The following is a 26865-nucleotide window of genomic DNA, read 5'->3' on the forward strand; positions in this document are numbered from 1 at the left end:
AACCCGTGAGGCCAGACAGAAACAGGGCAATTCTGCCCACTGCACAGGGACCGGAAGGGACAGAAGTCCGCACAGCACGGCTGTGTACCCGACAGGTACTTCTCCTAAGACAGGCCCTAGCTTTCAATGCTCACTGCAACCCCACTGGCTAAAACCATCGCCCTTAAGTGACATCTTCATTGTATTGTACCATCGTCCCACCTCTGAAAGACGGAGACATGGTATCATGAAGATGTCATTCCAGTCCCTGTGTCCCGCTGTATCTGAAATTAGCCCTACCCCTGGGTTTTTCAGTTATAAGAGCCAACAGTTTTTTGTTGTTGTTGTTGTTGTAAATAAGAGCCCTAAGGCCCCATCTCTCTCCATTCCTGTTCCCTCTCTTTTCCTTCCCCTTGGGGAGCAACCTACACTATCCAGATCCCAGCCCGGGGTAGCTCCGATGCCCAGGGGCGTGCACATCTGTGTGCACACAAGAGCAGGACACATGTGGAAGCGCACACACAGGTGGAGACTGGGGCAGCCTGCTACCCACACGCACGCACACACACACATACCGCTGCCCAGAAGGAGGCCGGATCCTCTTCCTACTCACGTATTTGTGGTAAACAAGCCACTCTCAGGGACAGGAAGGAGTGTGTGTGCTCCTGTGAAGACAAGCTGGATCCAGCCTGCTTGAACTTTGGCCTGTCTTCCAATTTCAGTGGACCTTCCTAGGCAGAATTCAGAGTCGGAGTAGGTTGGGCCTCCCAAGAAGCTCTGTCACAGCCCAGGCGGGGACCCCAACCTCTCTCAGGGGAAAGGGGGCCAGGGCAAGTGGGCCCCACTCTAGGCCTGGGCCAGTGAGCTCCTACGCTTGTACTTAATTTGCCTTCCTCCTCTGAGATGCTCTCCTCTCCACTCTCCCTTGCTCCCAAACATTCCCACCTCTTCCAGAAAGCCCACCCTGATTACCCTCACCCTTCCCACAGGCCCTCCTGTGTGGCCTCCTTTCCCCTGCCATCGGCGTGACTCAGTTTTTCTGACCGTGCGTTTTACCTTTCATATCACCTCTTCTCCAGTCTCTCCTTCCCCCCAGTCTGTTTTCCTCAGCTTCAAGACAATGGAAGCAGTGCGGCTGTCACAAATAGTGAAAGTGTTTCAGGCCCAAGTGTCACTATAGTCCTGCAGACGAAACAAAATCACACAATCTGCTCTTTTCTTCCCTTTTACTCTTTAACTGGCACCTAGGCCACCACGTGCAGTCAAGTGTTTAGTGTCTCAGTTCTCAACTAAACATTAAACTTATCTGACAGGACTGACCCAACATCTCTTAATAATTAAACATACACACTCAGAACAAAATCCTTTATGATACGTGAATGCTTCCTGGAGTCACCTGCACATGCTTGTTGTTTCGAAAAATTAGAGGATGACAGATGGAGAGCGGGGGGTACCCCCTCTTTTTAAAAACTTTTTTGTGTCTGTCATTCTGATTACCAAAACATTGCATGTGCTTCGTTAAACATTTAAACATTTTAGAAATATACAAAACATAGGAAGTTAAAAATTCCTCTAATCTGAACCTTCTGGAGAGGACCGTCATAGAGTTTGTGGTATTTTTGTCCAGACTTTTTTTTCTTTCCTTAAGTGAATACTGTTTAATGTTATTCATTTTACAGAAGGGGCTCAGACTATACCAGCTTTTTTGCAATTTGCTTTCTTGGGCAGAGATCCAGCCTTGCCGCCCTCACTTCATGGAGGGGCAGACGGAGGTGAAAACCGTGTGTGTGTGTGTGTGTGTGTGTGTGTGTGTGTGTGTGTAATTACATATACTTGCCTTCCAATCAAAACAGCACTTGGAAAGGTGTACAATGAAGAGGCTGCCCCACCTGTCCCAAACCTGTTCCATTCTTCAGAGGCAGTCACGTACCTGTTTCTGGTTTCAGCTCTTTGGGGCCACCTCTTGTTTCAGGGGAGTTCTTGTCCAAAGAGTGGCAAAGAACCTCTGCTGTGCTTTGCTATTAGGCTGTATGTCCTGAATTACAACTCTTTGTTGTTCCCAACTAAATCCATTTTGCTGGCGAAATAGCTGACTGCCTATTTGTTTCAGGTCAACAATCTTAAACTTGGGGCCCGTGACATCATGTGGTTTACCCTGAGCCAGACACCTGCCTCTGCGGGCAGCCTCCACAAGGGCAGGCGTGGGGCTGCCTTCCCAGGGGGCCTTGTCAAGTCCCAGCCAAGGGCAGAGGGGCCTGTGCCTGCTCCTCTGCCTCTGCCCCCTTCTAACATCTCCCCCCTTCCCTCTCCCCTCCTCTCCCACTGCCCAGATGGAAGCCAGGAGCACCACATCCAGAAGCAGCCAAGTTTGTTTCAAAACACGTTCCCTACATTGCAGCTTACACCTTTGACATATACATATGCCCTGATCTCCAGAAGAAGGATTTAAGAGCTATGTGTCATGAAATAAAACCTGAGCTTGGAGTTGAAAGGTCTAGGTTCATTCCTGTCTCTCAAAGCCTGTTTCCTCTCCTGTAGATAGGTGGGGGTGAGTCATGGTACCTACCTAGTAAATAAATATTCATGAGGATAATTCTGGTGAGCTAATTCTGGGGAGGCGATTGGCAGACAGCTTGGCACCATCCAGCTGATCGGTCTCATCGTTGTCACCGGTCCCATCTCGGGGCTGTCTTGACATGCCCTTTTCCAGGGTGTCTGTGTGTCTCCCCTGCTCCCCCTGCTGAAGGAGGGGTGCAGCAGAGACCCTGGCACCCAGAAGCCAAACGCTCTCTTCAAGTGGCATTTGGCTGACTGAGAGCCATAGGCTGGGCAGTCGGGAGGCTGGTGAGGTTGGGCTGAGGCTCAAGGGAAAGACCAAGAGCTGGGGGACCTCGGGGGCCCTGGCTCTGCCCCATCCAGCTGAGTGATCGCAGCACATCCCTTGACCCCCACGCCTGTGGCCTGTTTCCTGAGGAAGTTGTTCCTGCGAAGTTGAGCTCTGAGGCCTGTCTCACCCACGGGGATGGTACAGTGAGGCCGGGGACCGAGCCAGGGCAGGGTGATGGGTCCAGGACAGAGGGAGGTGAAGACCGCGCACGCGTACACGCGTGTGTGTGTTTGCCTTCCACTCAAAACAGAAGAGCACTTGCAAGGATTTATAATGGAGAGGTTGCCCCACCTGTCCCGAACCTGTTCCGTTCTTCAGAGGCAACCATGTACCTGTTTCTGGCTTTAGATCTTTGGGGCCACCTATTTTGGGGAGTTCTTGGCCAAAGGGTGGGAAAGAAACCCTTTTCCTTCCCAGGCTTTGATGTAGTATAGAAAGTATTTTTATAAGTGGTGAGTGAAACACTCAGGACTATAAGAGGCCGCCATTGTCGGAAGGGCTGCTCAACGATCCATTTCCTTGGCTCTTCACAAATGAGGTCTTCCATTGCATTGACTCATGCGTCCAAGCACTGGACAAAGAGAAAGTCCACTCCTGGTCATTCATGGTCAAGTTCCATGGACGTGACCTTGTCACCCTCTCCAATACCCAAAAGTTCCAACACCACTGCCATGGACCGCCTGGCATGACTATCTGTGTCCCCTAATAGAGTCCACCCCTTGAGCCTCCCTATTTACTGAGAACAGATGTGCATGAATGGCCGTTATCCAATATAAAACGGAAGAAAGGGGTCTGAGGCTCATCTCTCTCAGCCAACAAGAAAGGGCTGGTAACATAAGGACAGCTGCTCCCACAACCAAGAAGGCCCAAGGTCACACAGCAGAGGAAGTTTTCCCCGAACAGCTAGGAGATCACTATTTCCAAATATTTAACTGGTCGCTACTTTGTGAAGAATATTCCCCTGGTGATTTCACCTTCTATCTACCCTTCTCACCTCTCATCAAATATTAGCTTGTTATATAATGAGACTGAGATTTTTTCCTTTTCTGTTGGATCCAGGTTAAGATGTTGTACAAACAAAAGCTGTTCTTAATTCACGTCATCCCATTGGGTTCAGAGATATCATTCGGGGCTTTCAAACCAAAAGCTATGTGCTCCATCGGAGGTGTGCCATTTTCCTCCAGCCTTTGGCAAGGGCTGAGGGACTATTGGTTTGGATTTCCACTGCCTTCTTGGCCCAGAACCTGCCACTGAGTCACAGCTGATAAGCGGGTTATTTATACAGGCAAAAATAATTCCTTGATTGTTCCATTTGCTCTCCCTGTCAAAGTGGTATGGCGTGGCTCCTGCTGTGTCCAGGAGGAAGGTGCTGATGTGTAGGGCATCACAAATTAAACACGATTGTTAGGAAGAACAAAAATGGACACCTCTGAGTGTCACATCTACACATTGAAACTTTCCAGGCACATCTTGCCTCGCTCCATGCAAGTGGGGTTCCACTGATAGCGTCGTGCCATGGACTGAAAGGCACGGGCTCATCTCTGACTGGTGCCAAGTGTTCTTCCTGTGTGGACCTGCCAGTATGTACCATGGCTCACCCTGAAACACTCCCTTCCACTTCACTGTGCCTGTGGAAGCAAGTTTCCTTACTCCAAAGGTCATATGCAATTCCCTTCAGGTCCAGGACAGTGGCAGTTTGCGGAGAACCTAGTGCAACACTAGGAGGTAGTGTTAGTAACATAGGAGGTAAACACTGGCCAGCTTGTGGATCATTCACACGGGATGAGAGCTGGAAAGATGGCTTTCAAGGGTGGGGGACAGAGATGTTTGCCGGCCACCTCATTTTGAGCGAGGGTAGAAACACCAGTGTCTCCCAATTTGGAGAAGAGCGGTGTGTGAGTAGGCTCCAAGGTGGGTCCTGTAGTTCCAGGAGACAGTGACGACTATGGCACCGCTGAGAGCTTGGTATGTGCCAGGCTGTGCTAAGAGCTTTACCTGCAGTACCCCCTATAACTCCCGTAATAACCCCGTGAGGTAGGCACTGGTCACCTTTCCCCCCACCCATCCTCCACACAGTTGTGTCCTAGGGGAGCCGGCATCAGAAATGGAGTGACAATTGAGAAGTCGATCAGGCTGAGGTGGGAGCACGGGCCTCTGTGCTACATGTTCATATTCGGGGGATCTGAGCTGACACTTGAGGTGTCCACCCCATGTGTCCACTTCGCATGCAGCCTGGCCAGCAGGATGGATTTCTGGGGCCGCACTTAGACACGATGGCTGTGAATTCTGTTCTCTAGTCAGATCCTCTAACTTCATGGATGCCGTGACTCTGCCTATCTCAGTGGGAGAGAGACTCCTGGGTTTGTCCACAGCCTGTTCCAAGGAGAATTCTCATGGGGGCATTGGTGGAACCAAAGAGGCTTAGCATGAAACCAGGGTGTTTAATTTCATCAGAAGTATCTGTCAGGGCTGCAGCAGCAGCTGGGGGACCGGGCCTTTTGTTTGGAACAGCTGCGGGGGTGGGGGAGGCACCAGAGCAGCAAGGCCAACAGCCTGCCCCAGCTCACTTGGTCCTGGCCATCCTTTGGGGGCTGGGGGCACCCCTTGGGCCAGCCTCACCTCAGTTGCCACCACCCTGCCCTAGGCCCTCCCCTCCCAGCCAGGCCCAGCCACCACCAGAGCTGCCACCACCCTCTGTACACCCAACCCCAGGCTGCCCCCCGCCTCAGGCTGTTGCTGTGAGGATCAGGGACGCCAAGAAACCCTCTTTCCCATGGTTTGGCATGGACATTGGGGGAACTCCCATAAACTCTCATGTTTTGAACCTACTGATATCACAGCAGAAGGTAGAGCAAGAGGTTGAGAGTTTGGAAAGTATCTGGAGATGTCTGACTTTTAACGTAGTATACGGATCCACTGGCCCCTTGACCTGAAGGATTAAACGCTTTCTGGCCCAAGAGAGAAGCTGCACTTTATCAGATTTCCATCCCAGGACCTGCCTACATTTATCCAAATGGGAAGAGATAAAAAAAATAACTTCTCAACAGTACACATGCTGTTATGTGCTACAGGAGATGGTGCTTACAAATCTGTAAAAAGATTTCCGCAGAGTTGGCAACCTCCACCTGCACAAATGGACGAACTTGACTGTCTTGTAACGGGCTTGCTGCACGCGGATTCTGTCAGTGTCAACGGACAAGCAGAGGCTATTGTTTTGCAGATGCCTCAGAACCTGAGCGATGCCAAAAGATGCCTTTCGACCTGGACGACCGCCCTCCCCTGCTGGTGGTGGGCACTGGCTCAGGAGTCAGGATTTCAGCAGCTCATCCCAAAGACAACGATAGACACGTAACTGGGATAAGCCCTGGAAGGGGGACCTTTCTGAGCGCGTGCAGTTTATTGGCTGGCTGTGAACATTTCGAAGAGGCTCTTGACATGGCATCCACGGGTGACAGCACCCAAGCTGACAAGCTGGTTTGGGATATTCATGGAGATTATGAAAGACTTGGTCTGCCAGGTCGGGCTGTTGCATCAAGTTTTGGCAAAGTGGTTTAGAAGCAGCAGCAGGAATTGGTTAGTAACGAAGATCTGGCAAGAGCTATTTTAGTCACTGTCACCAGTAACATTGGTTCTGTGGCACAAATGTGCGCTGTTAATGAGAAAATAAACAGAGTTGTTTTTGTTGGAAGTTTTTTAAGAGTCATTACTCTCTCAACAAAACTTTTGGCACATGGATCAGATCATTGGTCAAAAGGTCAACTGAAAGCATTGTTTCTTGAGCACGAGGGATACTTTGGAGCGGTTGGTGCACTTCTGGGGCTGCCAAGTTTCAGCCAAAGCATCAGGTTTCTCTCTGCTAATAAATGTCATCCAAGAGGAACTGAAAACCAGAGGCATTATTACTGCATTATTTGTCACTGGGAACTAATGGATACAAGAGTAGCGCTATTTCTGTTGATTTTTAAATGCCAAATTGGTAAACTGCTAAATGTTGTCATATTAATGGGTAAAGTATTTCTAATTGAATGCTTTCCCTTCTGTATATAGCGTTAAATCCTTAAATGTAATACAGCCTCTGATTATTGAGCTTTCTCGCAAAAAAAATGAAAAAAGAAAAAAAAGGAAAGAAAGGAAAGAAAGAAAGAAAGAAAGAAAGAAAGAAAGAAAGAAAGAAAGAAAGAAAGAAAGAAAGAAAGAAAGAAAGAGAAAAGTAAGAAACGTCAGTCGGTTTGAATCCACAAGGACATGTGCCATGGCGGACACAGATGCGCTACTCAAGTCACTAAACACCAGCAGCCAGAGGAGTTGACTAGACCATTACCTCAGCCCAGGAATCCACACAATCCTGTCCTGTTGTAACTCTACCATCCGGGTATGTGTTGCCAGGGTCATCCTCGTGTGTGGTGTGTCCCCTGAGGTCAGGGTCTGGTGGCTGCTGCCCCTCGAAGCCCTTTGGAAATAATAGGGAAGAGCCATCTCTGAACCACATCAATTCTGAGGTGGGAGGACAGTGCATCAGGGGTTCCAGGGCCTTTGGGTGCCGGCAGGCGCCCCCTACCCAGAGCTGGCTCCGCCCATACAGCCACCGCCTCCTGACGAGAGACACTCCCCTCTGGCTGAGTTCCCTCAATCTCATATCTGCCTTTGCAATTTAACAATGGAGCTCAGATTTGCCTCGTTGACTGGGATTCAGTCCAATCTCCGACAGACTGTTCCTAAAGCAAAGGAGTTGGGTCTCTCTGTAGGCCTGTTCCAAGGGAAATCCAGTGAGCGGATTTCCATCACAGTGAGCGGTGATGGAAATTTAAAGGCGCTCACCATTGGGCAGTCTCAGGGAGACCGGGGCTGGCACAGCCAGAGACCAGTCTCATTCTCCCAACCCCCACCCCAGACAACTACCGACAAACTGTTCTTGTTCCTCGCATCTGGTAGTAACCTCTACAAATAAATAGATGAATGACAGATAGATGGACAGACGAATGGGTGGGTGGATGGATGAATGGAAGGAAGGACAGGTGAACAGACAGATGACACAGACATATAAAGATAGATACCATTTTTTATTTTCAACTCCAAACATTATCTGTTGACTCTACTACATACAACGAAAATGTAGCAATCGGGTGTTTGAAAAGTCATTACTTTAGTTCTTCTACTCTTGGCGTTGCACTCAGGGTAAAGCATTACTCTTGCTTGGGGTGACCGGACAGAGCAGGGAGCAGCCTTTGTCCTGATGGGATCCGAGAGCTGCCATGCCCACCCTACATGGCTCCCGTCCAGCTCTCCGACTGCCTACCGACTGCCTTCCCAGGACGGAATAACTTTCCCTTGGTTAAGACCACTGCTCTTCGAAAGCTTTTCTCTGATCTCCAGTTGTAGCTGATCCCAACCAATGCCCCACTGCTCTCAGGGCTCAAGGCAAGTGTCCTTTCATGGCCTGGCTTGTTCCCCGCTGAACCTGCTATTGCAACTCCACAGCGCTCTTGCTTACCACACACACTCTGCAAGAGCTTTCCTTCCCTCCCTCTTTTATAACCTGACTCAGAGCCTCACACGCATTGTCTGCTCTGCCTGGTACATACTCCCCTTCCTCTGACCAACATCCTTCAGATCTCAGCTCAAGCCTCACATCCTTAGATGAGCTCCTAATGCCTCCCCCTCCAAGCCTAATTTAGGTCCCACCCTCTGCTGGTATTCTCTCCCGTTCTTCTGCTCTGTAGCACTTAATACTGTATTTGCCATTATGCACTAATTGGTGTGTTTGTTTAATGTTTGTTTCCCGCACTAGACTATGCACCATGAGGGAAGAGTGTATGTCTGTTTTGTTCACTATTATGTAGCCAGGACTTACAACTATCACATACCATAGGTGATCTGTAAGTATCAGTGAAAGGATTTTTTAAAAAATGAGGCATTTCAGCTCAGAGAGGTTAAGCAACAAGCTCAAGTTCACACAGACAGTAAAGCTGGAGTTGAACTGAGGTTTGTCTGGCTTGTTCTAGGCTCACCAAACAACTTTCTCATAATTTGGCTTCCCCTTAAACTTTTCCTCTCAGAAGAAGAGACAAATTTCCTTGACAGGTAAACACTAGTGCCCAGTTTCCCAGATGGTTAAATTTCTCATTAAAAATTAGCACGGTGGTGGGTTTTGGTGTACAAATCCCATTTTCTCGTAAGTTTAGTGAATGAGACAGCCTCCCTGCGCTCGGTCAGCACCTGCAGCGCAGAGGGACAACATTGAGACCCAGACCCGGCCCCGTGCTGCCCTGGGATCTGCTAGAACCCAGACTCCACAGCCAACACAGCTCAGGGGGTGAGGGGCAGAGTCAGAGCAGGGGAAAGAAGAAGCTGTATGAACTAGACACATTGTTAGAAAATACAGGGAAAACACAGGCACTCTTTTAAGGCTATTTGACCCAAGTAGCAGAACATAATTTTGGTGCAGGTTATATTTGTTGATATGTTCCTTTACCAGAGATTTTACATCCAAAGTGGAAATGCAAACAGCCAGATACATTTCTTACTGGTTGGTTTTTTTTTTTTGGGGGGGGGGGCGCAGTGGAGGCGGAGGTTGAATAATACAAATAAGAACCAAGCGTTGACCACACTAAATTATATCAAAGGACAAAGAAATCAAAAAAAGGCAGGCACTCACAGGTTCAGGAGACAAGAATGCTTTATTGGGTGCTGGCACGCACGCAGTCCGTCCACCCTCTCGCTGTCCCCGCGGGCTCGCTCCCGGCCCTGAGGAACGCACTGGCGATGCTCTGCTGGCTTTCCTCTCCAGGCCTGGCCTGCTGGCTGGGAGAGCCGCCGTGAAAACCGGCCCCTGACCTCAGCAGCAGAGACACAGAGAAGGAACAAAGTAGGGGAGTCGTCACAACGCACATGGGCACAAGAACCAACCTCCAGCTGCGGCGAATCAATCACTGGGTCCCAGAGATGAAGGAGACCAGACAGTCCCCAAGACAGTGCCTAGTTATTGCCGTGACTAAAGGCTTCTGGGTGGGCAGACAGGTCTGTCACAGGGTGCCAAGGTGGAGTCAAAACCTCCCACTTAACTTCCAGACCTTCAATGAGAGGAAGTCAAGTATCTTTGAAGAGAAACCTTCTTTTAATGCTGATAGGCATATGGTAAACCTTCCCTGCAGCCTTTCCCAAAGGGATCTGGTGGGACGTTGATCTGGGAGCTACGGAAGGAAAGGGCGCACACCCAGACTTGAGGAGAGGGGTGTCCTCTGTAGGACACTGGCTCCGAGCCAAGTCTAATTTCTGGGAAAAGAAAAGCATAGGGCCTGCCCGTCAATGGGGATGATCCACAGGCCACACCTGATGCTACAGTAGACCCTGCGGGATCTCAAAGGGGTTACTTTAAGTATGTAGTTGAAAGGGACATGTTTTGAAATAGGCATAAACCCCACAATGGCTCTCTGATTTGTGGGGTAAGAGTGACTTTCGTAGGACAGGACAGATACAAGCCACGAGAACTCCCCCTCTCTAGCAAAATGGTAAATCAAAAGTAATACCATGTTCCTGGGGGAATCGTAGACAGTAGTGTCACCACCAAAGGCTTGACAGTGAAGTCGCAGCGATTCCTACCACAGTTCAGCTTGGCCAGTGCGAGACACCGGGAGGTCTCTGGACTGCGTAAACTTTCAGGAGCCACTCCAGCCGCAGGCGCTGCTCCAGGGTGGCCTCCTCGCTAAGGCAAGTTCATCCAGCGCCTGGCATTTGGCGTAAATCCTCTGACCTAGTGAATCCATTTTTTTCTATTGTGATGAACAGAGCATCAGAAGCACTGCATCTTCACCTGGCAGGGCCGCAGTGCTCCACCGCCGTCCTGGCTTAAGCTCACCGGTCCAGCTCCGTGCCCAGGCTGGCTGACAGGGACCGGGACCGCCCCGCACATGGGCAGCGCCTGCCGACAGGGCCCGGAGGCCGCCAGTTCCCCTAGCTGCCATGGTGAGGCATATGCGAGGCAGGGATCGGAGGTAGATCAGATTAGAACACAAAGGCTTACCCCTTGATAAAAGTTCCTCGGGGTCAAGGGGTCTGTTGAGGTAAGAATATTTCCTCCATAATGTAGAACAAATTACTCCATTTTGGATCCCTTACCACTAAGGCCCAATTCTAGTAAAAAATGTCACCCTGAGGTATCTTGCTCTAACCCATGTACTGAGTGACCTAGAAGGGCCACCAGCTCTGGGTAGGGTCTAGAGCAAACAAAGGCTGTCCTGCCAGGAAAGCTTTTAGCAGAAACAAGACCCAATCGGGGGCTTGAGGTCTCTGTCCGCCTGGGACACACTGGGGAGCCACTTAGAGCCGGTGGCAGAGCTGAGCACATTATGGAGCTTGTGGCAAGTACTGACTAGAAAAATACAGCAGGGGAGCCCAGGGTTTGGAACCAAGTGATTCTCTGGCCCAAAACTACTAGCCTTTCACGACGTGGCCCTCTGGCTGGCCGCCGGGCTCTGGGAGGGTCTGAAGGCTCGGCTACAGCCCACCAGGTGGCCGCGCTGCCCCTCGTGTGCGGGGTTATCTGATCCACCAGCCACCGCGAGGCACGCGGCAGCACCCCATCACCAGGCGGGCAACGCGGGGGAGGGCTCCGAAGGCCCCAGGAAGCCGTGCCCGTGGGCTGCCCACACCCTCCCCCACCAGGCCCTCTCCTGCCCGCCTGCTGAGCTCCCCTCCATCCACAGCCACGGCTCTAGGAGGGCAGGAATTTGTCTCGACCATCATGGGCCCCTCTGGATCTGGATTTGCTTTCCTCGCCCATCACGCTGGTCCCACCACCAATATCCACGGAATTACGAAACGTCGTAAACGTCACCAAACGCACTTTACAGCACAAGTAAATTAATGGGCTGCTGCCTGTGGCAGTCACGCATCTTGCCAGCATCCCCACGGCCCAGAAGCAGTTAGCTTGACAGTGTAATGAAACGGTTTATCAAGGACTCAGCCACGGCCCAGCTCAGAGACAATCCCTCGCGAGGCTGCGTCAGGCCCGCAGGATGTGTCATAAGCGCCGAACTGGCAGGCAATTCACGGTGCTATTTCTTTTACAGGCAAGGACTCCGCGTGAGGACGGGTCTGTTATCACTACAGCTCAGCACCCTTCTCACCCCTGAGGTTTGGGACCAGGCTGGGAGAGAGGTTTTAGTCCCCAAGATGCTTCCTCAAAAAGTCACAATAAGAGTGGAGGCGACTGGGAGCCGAGGCGCCTGGACATTTCAGGCTCCTCGCACCCAGCGGCCACGGGCGTCGCTAGGAGGTTAACTCTATCAAGGGGAAGGGCGCTTGCTGCTGCCGAAAAGGAGCACAGGGCCCCTGCAGAGCTGGACTTGAGCACCGAAGACCTGGGTCCCTCGGACCCGCAAGACCCCTCGTCATAAACACGGGTTCTCCTGAGCTGGCACAGAACGGGATGGTCGCCTTTGCCCCCACCTGCTTTCTTGCTGGGTTATGTAATTTTGGTTGAAAATGGTTACTTTTACCAGTTAATACACAGGTTTCAAGATTTCAAAGTGGGATTGTGATAGAAGAGGGAGGAGGAACGTAATGGGAAGGGTCTCTTCTGAGACCACATCCTACACCTTTGACCCCCAAGGCTGCCGCTGCAGAGTCGGGCATAAAGCAGGGAGGGGCTCACTGCAGGTCTGCTGAACGGACGGACGAACGAATGAACGAGTGGACAACGTCCCAGCTGCAGTTCACCAAGGCAGCCTGGCAGGCGGGCGGGGAGAGGTGGGGGCGCACTAGGGCAAGAGGACAAAGTGGGGAGAGTCCCCAGAGGAGACAGAGAGGGCAGAAATGTCAACATGGAGGCGTACATGTCAGGCAAGGGAAAGCTGGGCCTGGGGGCGGGGGCAGGGACGGACTGGGAACGAGAAGCCTCTCCACCGCGCGGGACGCAGAGTGGTCGGCGAGTGGCTGAGAGGCAGGTGCTGGCTGACCCCTGGGCCGGTCTGGCTGCCATGGAAGAAGCCAGAGACACTGGTGTTTCCCCAGAGCCCCCAGCTCAGCTTCACCCTCCTGGGTTCCTTCTGTGTGTCACTCTCCCAAGTGAAGGAGCCGTGCCACGCTGGCCCCAAGTCCACAGACACCCTGCAAAGGGGCACCGCCATCAGCCCAGCTGCGCCAGAAGCACAGACTGTTTAGCTGTGGCCACAGGAGGCTGAGACTGAACGTCGAGGCCGGAGCCAAACATGGACTCCTTTCTCCAGTGCGCCCAGGGACTGTTGGCCGCCTCAGGAAGCCTGCCTGGGGGGAGGGACCCGGAGCCCACACCCCCACAGCCACACTGGAGGAGGGTGCGCAGGAAACACAGTTGCTGCCTTTATTGCATTCCAAGGGGAGCAGGCTAGCTCCAGCCCCACCCCACCCAGGGCCTCCAGGAGGGGCCCCCAGGAAGGACACAGGTCCTGGGCCAAGCACAGCAGTTCCTTGGGAGCCCACACACGAGGTCCCAGGGCCGGAGATTCAGGATGGAGAGTTAATGCATGGGGGCAGGGGTCCTAGGTCCCAGGCGCAGAGACAGTCCTCCACCCCAGCCGGGAGGCGAATGAACTGCACATGAGCCCCCCTCCTTCAGTATGGAGCACACAGTCCCTCAAAGTCCACACTCTCCCTCTGGCCCCAGCTGCTGACCACTCTCAGGCCAGTTCCCACCTCACGGGAGGAGGGTGTGGGAAAAGTAGGGAAGGAGTGGACTGGGGTGGACTAGAGGCCAGAGGGTCTGCTCCTCACCTGGGTCCTGGGGGTAGGGTGGTGGGCCAGGCTAGGGAGGCCATCAGGCAGGGGACAAGCAGAGTCAGCGAAGGGCAGGCAGCAGGCTGCAACCGGGTTCCAAGCTAGGGATGGGGGACGGGGCGCAAGACAGCAAGGGAGGCAGGCAAGTGAGCGCCTGAGTGATGGGGGAAGGAAAAGCAAGAACACGTGTCACCAAAGACCACCACACAAGGACTGAACAGGCCCCAAATGGGGCTCAGGGACGGGTTAGTTGCAGGGTGAGCTGGGATGAAGGAGGCACAGTAGCCTGAGGGAGAAGACACCCTGAGAGTCACGCAGCAGAGGAAGCCCGGAGCCCTGCAGTCAGGGAGACAGCAGCGTGGAGCTAAGGCAGAGGGTGCGTGCTGGCCTGCGTGCCCCAGAGGACACCGTTCACAGCAGGGCCTGCCTGGGGCGAGGGGCCGGGGTGCGGACTCATGCAGAGGACTCAGGGAGCCTCCAGCAGTGGCCAATGTAAACTTCAAGGAGGGCCTCAGCCCCCGGGCACTTGGGGTGGGGCCTGAGGGCCCGGGGTTACATGGCACCAGAAGAGGCCACCGGGCTGTGTGCCATGCCCCAGAGCCACCTGATGAGGCGCTGACTGAGGAGAGGCTGCACGGAGAGGCCCCCCGGGGGGGTGCCTGCTCAGTGCACCTTCCTGGTTGGTCTTTATTGGGAAAGTCTCCATCAGTTCGAGCTGCTTCCTTGTTGGTCTGCTGCTGGGTGAAGGCCCCCAGCCTCTCGTAGGGGCTACCGCGTGCCCTGAGCCTTCGAGCCCCCTTCTTGGGTGGGAGGCTGTCCCAGTGACTGGGTGGCAACTGCCCCTGAGGCCTGAGGAGTAGCCTTGGAGCTGGGGACACTCTTCCGGGTGCCCTGGGGACTGGGGAGGCCTTTCTTCTGGGGCTGAGGACTCAGTTGGGGGCCCTTCCTGCCGGCAGATGGACTCTTGGCGCCTTTGGCCTTGGCTTGGGAGTGGGCAGGCTCAGGGCCCTTGAGGGGTTTCAGCCCCAGCATCTCACAGAAGCTGTTGCACTGGTGGGAGGAGGCAAACTGGTCCAGCAGGGCAGGGAAACAGCTCTCCTTGAGGCCTTGGTATCTGCAGCCAAACAGGAAGCGCTGAGCGGGAGTCCGACCCAGAATGAGGGTCCTCGGGGCCGGCTTTGGGATGGCCGTGGCCAGGGGCTTGTGGCCACGGTACATACTGCCCCACCTGGGAGTGCTGGGGAGTCTGCCTGGTGCCACCTTAGGCGGCGGGATCTGAAACCTCAATTCTAAGCCGAGGCCTCATTGCGCCCTGGCACGTGGAATCCATCATGTGGGACGCTAATTGGTGTGGGCACACTCTGCCTCTTTAATAGAAATTAGAGCAGACTCCAGGGCCCCATCGCTCCGCCCGCCGGGCCCTTGCCCCTCTGCACTGGGATGAGCTTTCTCAAGTGAGGAGAGGAGGAGCCGGCACAGTCAGGGCCCAGAATCGCAGGTGACCCCGTGTGTGGGCATCAAAGGCTGCGGGCCCAGGTCCGGGGCAGGGGCATCCGCGGCCCCACAGGTGCACCTGGGACCCTGTGGCCTTGGGCACAGCACCTCCGGAAGGAAGAACTAGGAGAACTCTGTCTTTTTACACCCTGAAAAGACTCTCGAAGGCATTCTGTCCTTGAAGAGTACTCACCCTCGCAGCTTGGTGGCAATCTGCACATCAGTCACCTTCCAGTCAACCCCTGAAAGGACAGGCAGTTGGGAGTTGAGGGGGCGGCAGCCTGGGCTGGCTCCCCATGTCTCCGAGGCGGGTATCCCTTTGGGTGGGGACCTGCCAGATTTCAGAGCGCGTCTTCAGGCCTCCTCTCACGGGGCCGTCCCCGCTGGCCTGTCTCACAGGCCGCATGGGTACTTCTGTGTTAACAGTAGTGGTAATATTCCCATTGTCACAGGGGGGGGTGGTAGGCTCAGAGTTAAGTGGCTCAAGCAAAGTCACCTTTGTTCATTCATTCAGTAGCAGAGCAGTGGCCCGTATGGGTCAAAGTCAAAGTTCAATTGTTCCTACTCCTAAATCCAAAACTGCTCCAGCCGGGCAACCCCGCCTCTGCTGGGTCAGGCCGGGTTACAGACTGGGCTGGCCTGTGGCTCTGAGCTAAGGCTTTCTCCTTCCTCTTAACAGATTTGGGCAAGAGAGAGGAGGTGGAAAAGCGAGGGACGTGAGGGCGGGCGAGCAGAAACATAACGCGGGCTGAAACCGGCCTCTGCCTGGGCACAAAGGCGGCAGGCACTGCAAGATGCCACGTGGAGCCCGGCACGCACGCCTTTCAGTGCGCCCGTGGCTCTAGACTGGGCCGCGGGAGGCCCTGTGCGAGTCAGGGCTGCATACGAAGGGGTGCCTGTCCCACCCACTCCACAAGGGCATCGTGAACAGACGAGGACAGCGAGCAGAAAGTGGGCTGCGGGCCAGCACACGAGGCCTGTGCTCTGCCCCGCACCGGCCCTCCCACACACGTGTGCACACCCTCACATGCCCACACCTGCCAGATCCGTGACCAGGAAGCTGCCGTTCGTCCACAGATACAGCCAGTGCTGGAAGGTCTGGCATTTCTGCACGGCCTCCGTGCTGCCTGATGCCGGCGCGTCCCGGGAACAGTAGGGCTCCAGGGCCCTGCCCAGGTCCTCCTCCAGCGTAGCGTACGGGATGGTGTTCGCGGGCCGGTAGATCAGGTACAGCGGGATGATCCTAAACACAGTACCGCCCTGCCGTGAGCAGGAGGTGGGGGGCAGAGAGCTGCCCCCGCATCCTGATCGCATAGTCTTGGATCTAAAAGGAGGGCCCTTCCAAGAAAGAGCCCCCAGCTCCAAGAGGGGAGGACAGCACGGGAGGGGGGCCCAGGAAAGGAAATGGAGGCCACTGGCTTGAGAGTCCTGTCCTCTCTGAGGCCAGCGGGAGTGGGCCTGAACCACGCTGTGGCCCCAGGAGGACCCTGGGCTTGGGGGAGGGACAGAAAGGAACCCCCCTAGAGAGGTTTCAACCAGACTGTGGCTCAGTGCCAGCCAGACCCCAGCCTTCCAGAGCCGGCACTCTGGCGTCAAAGTGGAAACAATTATCATTTACAGCGAACTCCTATGAACCCCACACTGACGGCTGCTACCGCCGGAGTCAAAACCAGCATGGCTAGGAGCCGAGCCGAGCCGAGCCCGCCACCTTCCGAGAGGCCCAGGGCCTGCTGTGCCACACCCTGCAGGTACCAGAGACTGGGCTCAGGCGTGGGGACGTCAGGGGTGGCTGAGAGGAGACTGGACACCAGGGCAGAGGCCTTCCGAGGGCAGGCAGGGAATCTTGGGGTCCTTATTTCTGGATTTTGTAGGACCAACAAGCTGAGCACAGGGTTAGCTGTGGCCCCTTCTGCACGTGGCCATGACTCCGGACGCCCCTGAGGGGCTATAAAATCACAGCTTACCCCCGCCCTGCGCACTTACTCAGGCACCTCCCCAAAGCCAGGCGCCGCCCGGGCTTCCGCCGCAAAGATTTTGCAGTATTCCCGGCTCATGTTCTGGATCTTGCATCCCTGTGGACCACAGAGAACCCTACCCGATCAGCGAGAACGCCCCCTCCCCCGTCCCCCTCCAGCCCAGCCAGAGGACTGACTGCGGGGAGCCCCGGGGTCAGCGGCAGCACGGGGGCCGCTGAAGGGGCGGGCACAGGCCGCCCCACCCACACTCACTCAGGTGAGACGCCTCATCTCACACAGGCGGCTTCTGGGCCAGATACGTTTGAGGGCAGTGGGAAAGGTTTCGGCTGAAAAACTAGTCTGGGAACTCTGGCCCCAAAGGTGTCACCTGGGCTATGCCTCAGGCTCCCCTCAAAGACCACCCCAGAGTCCCGTCAGAAAGATCGGGGCTGATGGCTTCTGCCTCTGTGCTGGCCTCCCAACAGGCCCCGGGCTGGGAAAGGGGAGAAGGTACGAGAACGCAGGGATGGCAATGGGGACCAGGGCAGGACAGAGTACCTGGATGGTGACGTCGTAGTTTCTGCCCAGGAGGGAAGTCTCGCTGCTGGGCCCGAACACCAGCAGGCTGGACACCTTGATGACACACGTGCGGCCCGACTCAAAGATGGGCTCCAGCCCGTAGATGACCTTGGCCTGGGAGGCCTTCCGCAGGCCGTGCCCATGTCCACCCCCTCGCAGCTCCTCGCTCACCAGGCGCCCGAAAAGCTTGTCCCCCCAGCAGCCAGAGTCAGCCAGGCCCTTAGCAAACACCATGGGGGTCATCTCAATCTCTTCTCCAACTGGAGGGAAACGGGAAAAACAGGGAAAACTAGAAGCTCCTGCCTCCCTGATGGGGGGTCGACAGGGCAGGAAAGGGCCGGAGCGGTCTCCCCGCTGCTCCCCCCGCCCCAGCGTGCTCACTCCTGCTCTCTGGTGTACGCCCTGGGTCCCCCACCAGGGCCTGCACTCCGGGGGCAGAAACTGTATCTGACACACGCCTGCGTGTGTAACGGTGCTCGGGAACGCCCCGCACACAGAAAGGACGTGGTCAGTGTGTGTGGGAGGCAGGGTCTCCTGTGGGCGTGGCAATCAGTGCAGGATACCAGAACGACCCTGTTTCAGAATTAGGAGTTTTGATCAAATGAATAAATGACGCCATCGCAACCAACATGTGTGACTCAAACAGAAAGTGTGCGGGACCAACCCAGGAGCAGTGAGCCCCCCGGTGCTCAGACCGTGACCACTAACTATCATTTCCCACTAAAGGGTCCAGGGCTCCTTGAAGAAATGGCCGATTCCAGGTCTAGGGCAGGTCGCTGGACACACCTGAGACATCTTGTCAGACCAGAAGGGAGCGGAGCTATTAAAAATGAGTGGAGATTTTTCTAAAGGACACAGGAGCCGACCTTCTGAAGGGGCTTCCACTGGCCAAGATGAGACGACCTTACCAACAAAAATAATGATTTCTGCAATGTATTAAACATATCGAATATACCAAAAATCCCCGCGTTCATAATTATCATTGAACCCCCGGCCCTGCAAAAGCACCGGACGTCCCTGGTGACCTCTGGAGGGTGCTCGGGCACCACCGCTGGGTAACCAGGCCACCGCTCCCCTTGCAGGAGGAATGCAACGCATGAGTGAAGAAGAAAGGATAGAATGAAAATGCTGCATGTTGCAAACGCTAATGAAATAATGGGTTTACACAATAATCAGTGACTGTGAAAACCCCCAGTAACAACATGGGTGTACCAGACACAGTTTTTTAACTTTTAAAAGAGGTGGATCAGGCAGAAAACACCTGAAGGGACCCGGTGACCGATCTTAACGTTACTAAAACGATCAGATGTTCTGTGACTCCAGACAGGATGCAAAAGAAAACACGCTACACACACGTGACGTGGCCTTGCCAAAAAAAAATATATACCTGAACCTGAGCAAGCCTCTCGATCTGAATACCAGTTTAGAGGGGAGACACAGATGGAGAGACATGTTCAATGATTACATAATCAACAAAATCTACAATGGAAGAGATTCTACACAGCGAGTGACTACAACAAATAAATGGCAAGGAGGGAAAACAAATGAGGGTGAAAACACTGATACCTCAGAGAGACTTACGAGTTATGGCAGCCCAAAGCAATGAGTGGCTTCTAATTCAAGTAAACCAAAGCTTATGAGGCGCCCGGGAAAACCGGGCTGGGTATTTGATAGTATGAAAGAATTATTACAGGCGTGCCTCAGAGATGCTGTGGGTCCGCTTCCAGACCGCCCCATTAAAGAGTGTCCTGCAACAAAGGGGCTCGTAATCGTTTGGCTGGTGGAGACTCCTGCCTTCAAGGTGTAAAAAATGCAACATCTTTGAAGTGCAACCAAGGAAGGGATGCCTGTACTGAGCTTTTACGTATGAGGTTAGAGTTGATACTGAGTAAATGTGGTTTGATAACTCAGCAAAAAGTACTGGTAAATGAGTGCGCGAAGGAAGAAACCAGTGCCTCAGCTGGCCAGTGAAACTCCAGGAATCTTCCCGACACCAGCTGCCTTCACAGTCCTAGTCCTGAGCACGTCTCTTGCAGGAGCAACACAGACTCCTCCTCGAACATCTGGACCTTTCAAATGCTTAGCAAATTTCAAGGTACATCACTGTCACCAGGGAGCCTGCAGGAGATGCATTTTCCCAGGTCCCTCCCCAGAGCCGAGGAGTAGGGAGGCGTGCAGCAGGGCCTGAGAAACTGCCTTCCAGCAGGCTCCCGGTGCAAATCTGACGCACAGAGCGCTGAGGGAATGCTGGGAGGGAGCTGGCCGGGTAAGGTGCGCCCTGGAGGCCCGTCCTGTGCTTGGGCAGGCACTCGGACACAGGCCAAGGGCACAGAGCTGACTTAGCTCCTCGTGGAACACGCCCTCTTAGCCACCCCTGGCCCAGCCACCCTGAACTAGGAGGCAAAGGGCTGCTGTCTGTGGAGGTGAACACGGCATCTGGAACGGATTCCACGTCCCCGGAGCGGGCCCCTCAGCACATGGCCAGGCAGGAACGATGGCTACCCACTCCCCACTCAAGGGGCTCCATACCTTCACCTTCTTCTCTGGATATGAATCCTGACAACACTGCGTAGAGAACAACAAAGAGAAAGCAGCTGCCTCAGGCTGGTCTGCCCAGAGCCAGGGCCATCCCCGCAGGGGACCATGGCCCGCCCTCCGGAGCACTCACCCTCGGGGCTCAGGCAGAAGTCAGTGGAGGCCGAGCCGTGCTCATTCTGGATGGTGCAGCGGTACACACCGCAGTCCACGGGGGACGCCTGCACGATGGCCAAGGCCGCCGGCCCCTCGTCCCCTGCGCTGCAGAGAGGGGGACCGTTCCTGTGAGGGCCGTCGCCTCAGCACAGCCGGGACCAGAACGAGGGCTCAAGGCTCCTCAGACCCAGCTCGCAGAGGCCGCTGGGAGCCCTGGGGCAGGCAGCCAGGTGAAGGGGTGCTGCCGGACCACACAGGTCTGGTCCACAGTCCTGACACGCACTCACTGTGTGACTCTGGACAAGGGACGCGTCCCTTGGAGCCTCGATTTCCTCCTCTCTACTGTGAAATGCCAGAATCCCTCTCCTAGGGTTACCGTGAGGGTTGAGTGAGTGACAGACCCAAAGGGCCAGAACAGCGCCCAGCATGACAACTGCAGCAATTAGGGGCCAGGGCAGGGGAGGTGGCCTCCAGACCGCTTACCTCCTGCCCACCTCGCCCACTGGGCGCTGATCCTTGGCCCACGTCAGGACTGAGTCACTGAGAATGTTGAAAAACTGGCACCAGAGCTTCAGGCTGCCCGAGGCATCGGGAAACTGCTCCACCCGAATCTTGCGAATCACCTGTGGGGCTGGGAGCAGGGGCCCAGGTGAGGGGACCGCGCCCTTCCTCTCCGGCTGTGCCCTCTCCGGCCCGGCCGGGGCTCCCCCGAGTGTCCTTGCAGAACAGGCCGGGACACCCGCATTCACGTCTCCACACAAACCCACTCTTCCGTGGCCCCTGCTGTGCCGCACCCGTATCCCCGAAGCGCACATCCTCGCTGGCACCCGCTGCCCACCCCCGCCCCCCGGCCAGGGAGAGCCTTCCGGCGGAGGACAGCGGTCCGGAGGGGGACGCCGGCTTGCGTCCCAGGCCCCTGACCCTGGGGGCCTGCACCTGAGTCTCGCCCCCACTGCTCTGTGCTCGTGGGACAAGCCTGCAAAGAGGGGAAACAGGGATGGTGGCAGAGGCAGGGGACGCAGTTGAGGCCGGTTCCTGTGCCAAGCACTGGATTTATTCTGTCGCATTCAACCCCTGCAATGTGACGCAGCCGGTACCATCGCCAACTCCGAGAGAAGCAGGCCTCTCTGATCCTGAAGCGTGTGGGACCGTGACACGAGAGCGCCCCTGCGAGGCTCTCCGTGAGCCCCTCGCGGGCGTGCGCCACCCTGGCCGCTGCGGCTGTGGCCGTGGCCGTGTCCTCTGCCGGACAACCCTCTCCGGAGGCCGCACCCTGCCCTCGTCGCCGCTCACCTTTCAGCAGGTCTTTGGCTTTCTTCGACTTGGCCAGGGCCTCCTGCTTGCCCTCGTCCAGGGCCAGCTCCGCGTCCGGCCCGCCAGCCTTGGGGCTGGAGCCCAGGTCTCCCGCCGCCTGCTCCTCCTCTGCCCGCGGCACCTCCAGCAGGCCTGCCTTTCGGCCCTGGGTCGGAGAGCGTTTCTCCCGCCCAGGAGTCCCCGGGGACCCAGGCGCGAGGCCTTTCCTAGGTCCCCGGGGAGAAACCGTGGGGCTCTCCCTTTCTTCGGGCTTGCTTGCCTCCCCGTCACCCACTGCTCTGACCTTAGGGAGGAACCTCTTCCTCCGGGCCCCCAGAGCCAGTTCCTCAGGGGTAGCTGCGGGGAGACCGGCTGGCGCCTCCCGTGGGAGCCCCTCCTCCTGGAAGGGCTCCTGGGCTCTGCGCTCTGTGGACAGAGATCCCTGACCAGAGGCTGCCTGTCTGCCTGCCTCTCCTAGCAGACCCCCCATGCTGCCCTCCCGGGAGGTCCCCAGGACGCCAGGCCCCTCAAGGGGAACCTCTCCCTCACCCTGGCTGGACTCTTCTGAGGCCGGCCCAGGGCCCTCCTCACCCACCACTATGGTGGGGACACTGAGGGGGCTGGGGCCATGGCCCCGAGCAGCAGCCAGGGCCTGCTGGCCAGCCTCCACCTCCCGGTCCAGGAGGCCAGTGATGCGGCGGGTGGTACAGGGGCTGAGCAGCAGGGTCTGCGCACTCTGCACCAGGTGGTTGTTCTCCACACGCTCCAGGATGCGCCGTGACGTCCGCGGACTCAGGCCGGCCACTCCCGCAGCGGGGGCCAGTGTGGGCGAGGGCTCCAGACCCCCGGGAGCAGCTCCCCCCGGGGCCTCGGCGCCCCCTCCACCCGTCCCTGTGCTGGACAGCTTCAGCAGCAGAAGCAAGTAGTTCTTCAGGGAATCTATGAGGCCAGGGTCGCAGCTCCGTGGGCCCGAGGGCACCCCTCCCTCGTCTGGCATCTTGGCACAGGCACCCTCATGGCTGGCTGCCGCGGTTTCTGGTAGGCGGCTCCGGGTGGGGGTCCCTGGCCCCAGGTGCGGTGCAGGAGCAGAGCTCAGCAAGGCCTGGGTCCCGGGGGGCAAAATGGCAGCGGCGCCTGTGTGCTGAGAACTGGGGGTGCTCGGCAGCCCCTGCTGTGAGCTCCCAGCCAGGCCAGTCCCAGGAGCAGGCAGAGTGGGCACCGCCGGGCTCAGGCCAGCGGGAGCACAGCCGCCCGGGTCCACCGGCGGCGCTGCCCCTCCGGTCTGCTCCAAGCCGCCCTCGGGATGCAGCTGGGCCGGCGGCGTGAGGCCCCCTGACAGGGGACCCAGCCAAGTTTTCCCTTGGTTAGTAGTGACTGTTGCCGCCGTCTCCTCAGCTCTGAGCACGAAACTGGGTTTTTCGAGGACTGAGGACCCTTCTGGGGTCTGCTCAGAACATCCAGTAACCTGAGGAGACCTGGCGCGCTGTGAAGGGGAGAGCTCAGGGGTTCCGGACTGTGGGCTGCGGCTGCCCCCTGGCTCCCTCTCGGACTGAACGTGACTCGCTGTGGGGGCGCCCCCCTCTGACTGTGTCCCCTGGTCGTCCTGCGTCCTCCTCTTCTCCTGCATCTGCTCACCTGCCCGTGCCTGCCTGCCTTCCTGTGTCCTTCCCACCTGTGCCGCTGCCCTTCCCTGTGCTGCCACATCCTCCTGGCCTCTCCTGTCCGACTCCTCTCCTTCGCTCTTCTGTGTCACAGTGTCCATCTGCGTTCCGTCTCCCTGTGTCCTCCCGTCCACGTGCATCTTCCCATCCACGTCTGTGCCCTTCTTGTTTCCGTGTCTCCAGTCGGCACACGTTCTCCTCTCCTGGGTGTCTGTATCCATGGGCTCAATGGCGCCCTGGCTTCTGGGGGCGCCGCCACCAGCAGAGGCTACATCGGCGCTGCTGCTGGCTGAGGCGGTAGGAGCCATGGCCGCCTGGGACTCCAGGACCTGAGAACACGGGGACAGAAGTGAGAACGTCACTCGTGTGCCTTGCACCTGTCTCCAGTCTGGTATCCCAGCCTCCTCTGACCTCATCCCGAATGGCCCGGATGGGAGTCCTGCCACCTGGTGGGCGTTTGGGGGACAAAGGACATGTGACAAAGTGCCCAATGTGCCCACCCCAACACCTGACCCCAGAATCTAGACCAGGGTGTGCTCAGCATCCAGGTCCGGTTCCGGCCCTTCTCCGCTCTTCCTGGAGAAGTCCTGCCTTTTCGGAAGGCCCCTGCTCACGCTGCTCATATGTCATTCCGCCCCGCACCCCCCCAGCCATGTGAGGAGAGCGTCCCCTCCCCAGGGCTTCCAACCAATTGATCCGTCCCTCTCCTGTGGCACCAACTGTCCTGGAGAGAATCGTGGGCAAAGCTCTGAGGATGGAGATGTATTTGTCACCTCACTCTTCAGGAAAATATGAAGTAATTATAAGAACATCTCCACCTTAGAGATAAAAACACTGATGGTCTGATTTGTCTATTATCAGATAGTAAGTGGCAGAGTTTAGTTTAGAAACCAGGTGTGTTCAGCTCTAAATCCCAAGTTCTTTGCTCTTATACTATAATGCCACCCATTTAAATTATAATTAAAGGATTTACTGTCTAAACATAGTGGTACAAGACAGTAATTTGCCTTTCCTCCTGGATGTAATCAAAACCAACAAAGTAAACAAGAAAAAAAGCAAACTCCACTGCTGCTGAAACTGGAGGCAAATAAAACTCAGAGTCTCAAAAAAATAGGTCATGGCTGTCAAAAGCGTTTGACATGCAACACCGGGGGCGCGGGTTGGAGCAAAAGCCGCACTGGGGAGGTGAACAGTGAGACAGCTCAGCAGGTCTCAGAATATGCCAGCAAAACAGTTACTGAACATAAAGGACGCATCCTAGGGGCAGAGGTCCCGAAACCCCACCTACAAAAGCTGTCGGACCCTGGAGGGCCGAGTGGAAGTCAAGCAGAAGACAGACGAGGGAGGTGCTCGTCACAAACATTGAAAGACACTGGATGAACAGGTAATTTAGTATTATATAATTTAAATTATAAATTACTATACACGGATACTTCTAAGTGTCAGAAGAACCACGCAACCAAAGCAAACAGACCATATAATAACTTTTAGAAATATTCAATTCAAATACATGTATGAATTAGGGAATTTAAAGTTACTTCACTGAATATGGAATATTGAATTAATGATATGAGTGGGGAAAGAGAAAAGAGTTGGGTGACTATCAGGAGCCATCAAATGTAAGTCCAACTGACCAAAGAACTTTAATAAAAATGTTTCTGCCACTTCTCTTACAACCAGCAAGATGTTAACAGACAAAAGAGCCTTCAGTCAACAAATAACAATTAGTGATATATTAGGGCCCTCTTTTAATTTCTGATATCCTAGGATTAGGACATATTAACATGGAGATGAATTCTATAAATTTACAAAGAAAATCCTGACGTTGCACAGAAGGCGTGTGAACGCGGAACTTCTGGCCAGGCTATCATCACGCCCCTTCCCCCGCCTGATCCGTCCCCGAGGGCTACCAAACCCACGCCTTCAGCACCCCCACATCCGTTCCCTCGCTCCGTCTCCCCTGCCAACCACCTAATCCACGCTGCCGGCAGTGCTTTCTTGCCTGGACAACTGCAAAGCCTCCTAATTGGGGCCCATGGCTCCACTCGTTGCCTCTGCAAAACTCATACCCTCGCTGCAGCCCAAGTGATCTTTCCAAAACACAAATCTGACGCTGACACTCCCCTGCTAAACCTCTTGGCGGCTTATCCTCACTCACAGGATGAGGCATAAAGGCCCCCGCCTGAAAGAGCAGAATTTCCGAACACTCTCTGCGGCCCGGGGATGGGGACACAGGTGGGGACCCAGCCCCGAGCACAGCAATTCGGCATTACCCAAAACAGTGAAACTAAAATAGTTCTGCTCTTTGACCAATACTTCCCTCCCTAGGCATGTATCATACAGATATGCTTTCACGTGCAAAAGGACTTATATACAAGGATATCACTGCAGTGTAGTCTGCAATCTCAAAAGACTAGAAATTATCTAAATTCCATCAACAGAGGACTGATCCAATATATTATGATACAACCCTATTCCAAATAAATAAATAAAATAAATACACAAATAAAAAGGCAAGGTACAAGATGGAAAGTATCATGTGACACTTTCGTGTAGACAATATACAGAAACACCACGTATTTGTAAATGCACGGAAAATAGCCCTGGAAAGACATCCAAGATACCACTTAACGGAAACTGACTTCAGGGAGAGGAGCTGGGTGGTGGGCAAAGCGAAGGAGGGAAGACTCAATATTCTCTAATATCTTTTATACTTTTGAGTTTTATGCCACATGCGTATGATACATACTCAGTGAAATCCAATTAAAAATGAAAATAAGTAAGCAAGCTCTTCTACGATCCGCGAGGCCTGGCCTTCAGCAAGCGTCCCGGGTCCCTCTCCCTCCAGGTTCACCTCTCAGGTCCCTCTGCCCAACACTGAACTAACTACTGTGCTATTTTATAACCACTGTGTTTTTTCTCTACTGTACATTCTCGCCCTTCTCCTCGCCCACCTGGCAGACTCCCTCACTTCACTGAAGACCTCATTCAAGTTTCTTTTCTTCTACGAAGACTCATGAGTTCACTCCTCTATCTCCCCCAAATGTAAGTGGCTTCCTACCCCATGTGCCACCCAGAATGCGGGTGTAATGACAGAAGGAGGTACATCTGCTGTGTACCTCCTTCTGTCGTTTCACCCGCATTCTGGGTGGTCGTTTCTGTTTCACGTAGGTGTCGCCTGCTGATCTGTGAACGCTCTGCCTGCGAAGAGGACCCTGCGCAGGCCCAGGGTGAGGGTCGGTGTTTAGTGGCTACGGGGAGTAAGGCTGAGCGCTTCCTGTGCTTCTCCAACCGCTGACGCTCCGGCTGTTATGTGGTGTGTGTGCCTCCATCTGAACCGTGTGGAGATACGAGTAGGAATGTATTTCTTAAAAATAAAAACTATGCGAGCTGGGGTGAACCTCGTTGGTTCTCTGTGAGCTCCTTCATGACAAAGAATACATTAGGAGTTTAATTTGCCACCCTGTCTTTCTGTCTTCCCGTAAATTATCAGAGATTAAGGGCCTAGTCTGAGTCACCTTTGCATTTTTACTACACACCCAAATCAATTCCAGGTTAATTTAAAAGTCAAATG

General features: G+C 54.9%; 1 protein-coding gene and 1 pseudogene across 2 annotated transcripts in view; one reads left to right on the forward strand and one right to left on the reverse strand.

Moving 5' to 3' along the window:
* Positions 1–4811: 4811 nt before the first annotated feature.
* Positions 4812–10820, forward strand: LOC129082898 (pantothenate kinase 3-like; annotated as a pseudogene).
* Positions 10821–12496: 1676 nt separating this feature from the next.
* ALPK3 (alpha kinase 3) overlaps positions 12497–26865 on the reverse strand; it is a 37442-nt gene continuing 23073 nt past the window's right edge. For both annotated transcript variants that reach the window (XM_054589176.1, XM_054589167.1), the window contains 9 exons: positions 21631–23620; positions 20821–20968; positions 20315–20442; positions 20176–20211; positions 17626–17906; positions 17096–17184; positions 16150–16355; positions 15306–15354; positions 12497–14732 (listed from right to left, as the gene is read on the reverse strand). In XM_054589176.1, coding sequence (XP_054445151.1) covers positions 14387–14732; positions 15306–15354; positions 16150–16355; positions 17096–17184; positions 17626–17906; positions 20176–20211; positions 20315–20442; positions 20821–20968; positions 21631–23620 — 3273 coding nt within the window. In that variant the 3' untranslated portion in view covers positions 12497–14386. The remainder of the gene's footprint in view (positions 14733–15305; positions 15355–16149; positions 16356–17095; positions 17185–17625; positions 17907–20175; positions 20212–20314; positions 20443–20820; positions 20969–21630; positions 23621–26865) is intronic.

This window comes from Pteronotus mesoamericanus, unplaced genomic scaffold (genome assembly GCF_021234165.1).
Source record: "Pteronotus mesoamericanus isolate MK-2021 breed Mesoamerican mustached bat unplaced genomic scaffold, CSHL_Meso_final contig_1242, whole genome shotgun sequence".
NCBI lineage: Eukaryota > Metazoa > Chordata > Mammalia > Chiroptera > Mormoopidae > Pteronotus > Pteronotus mesoamericanus.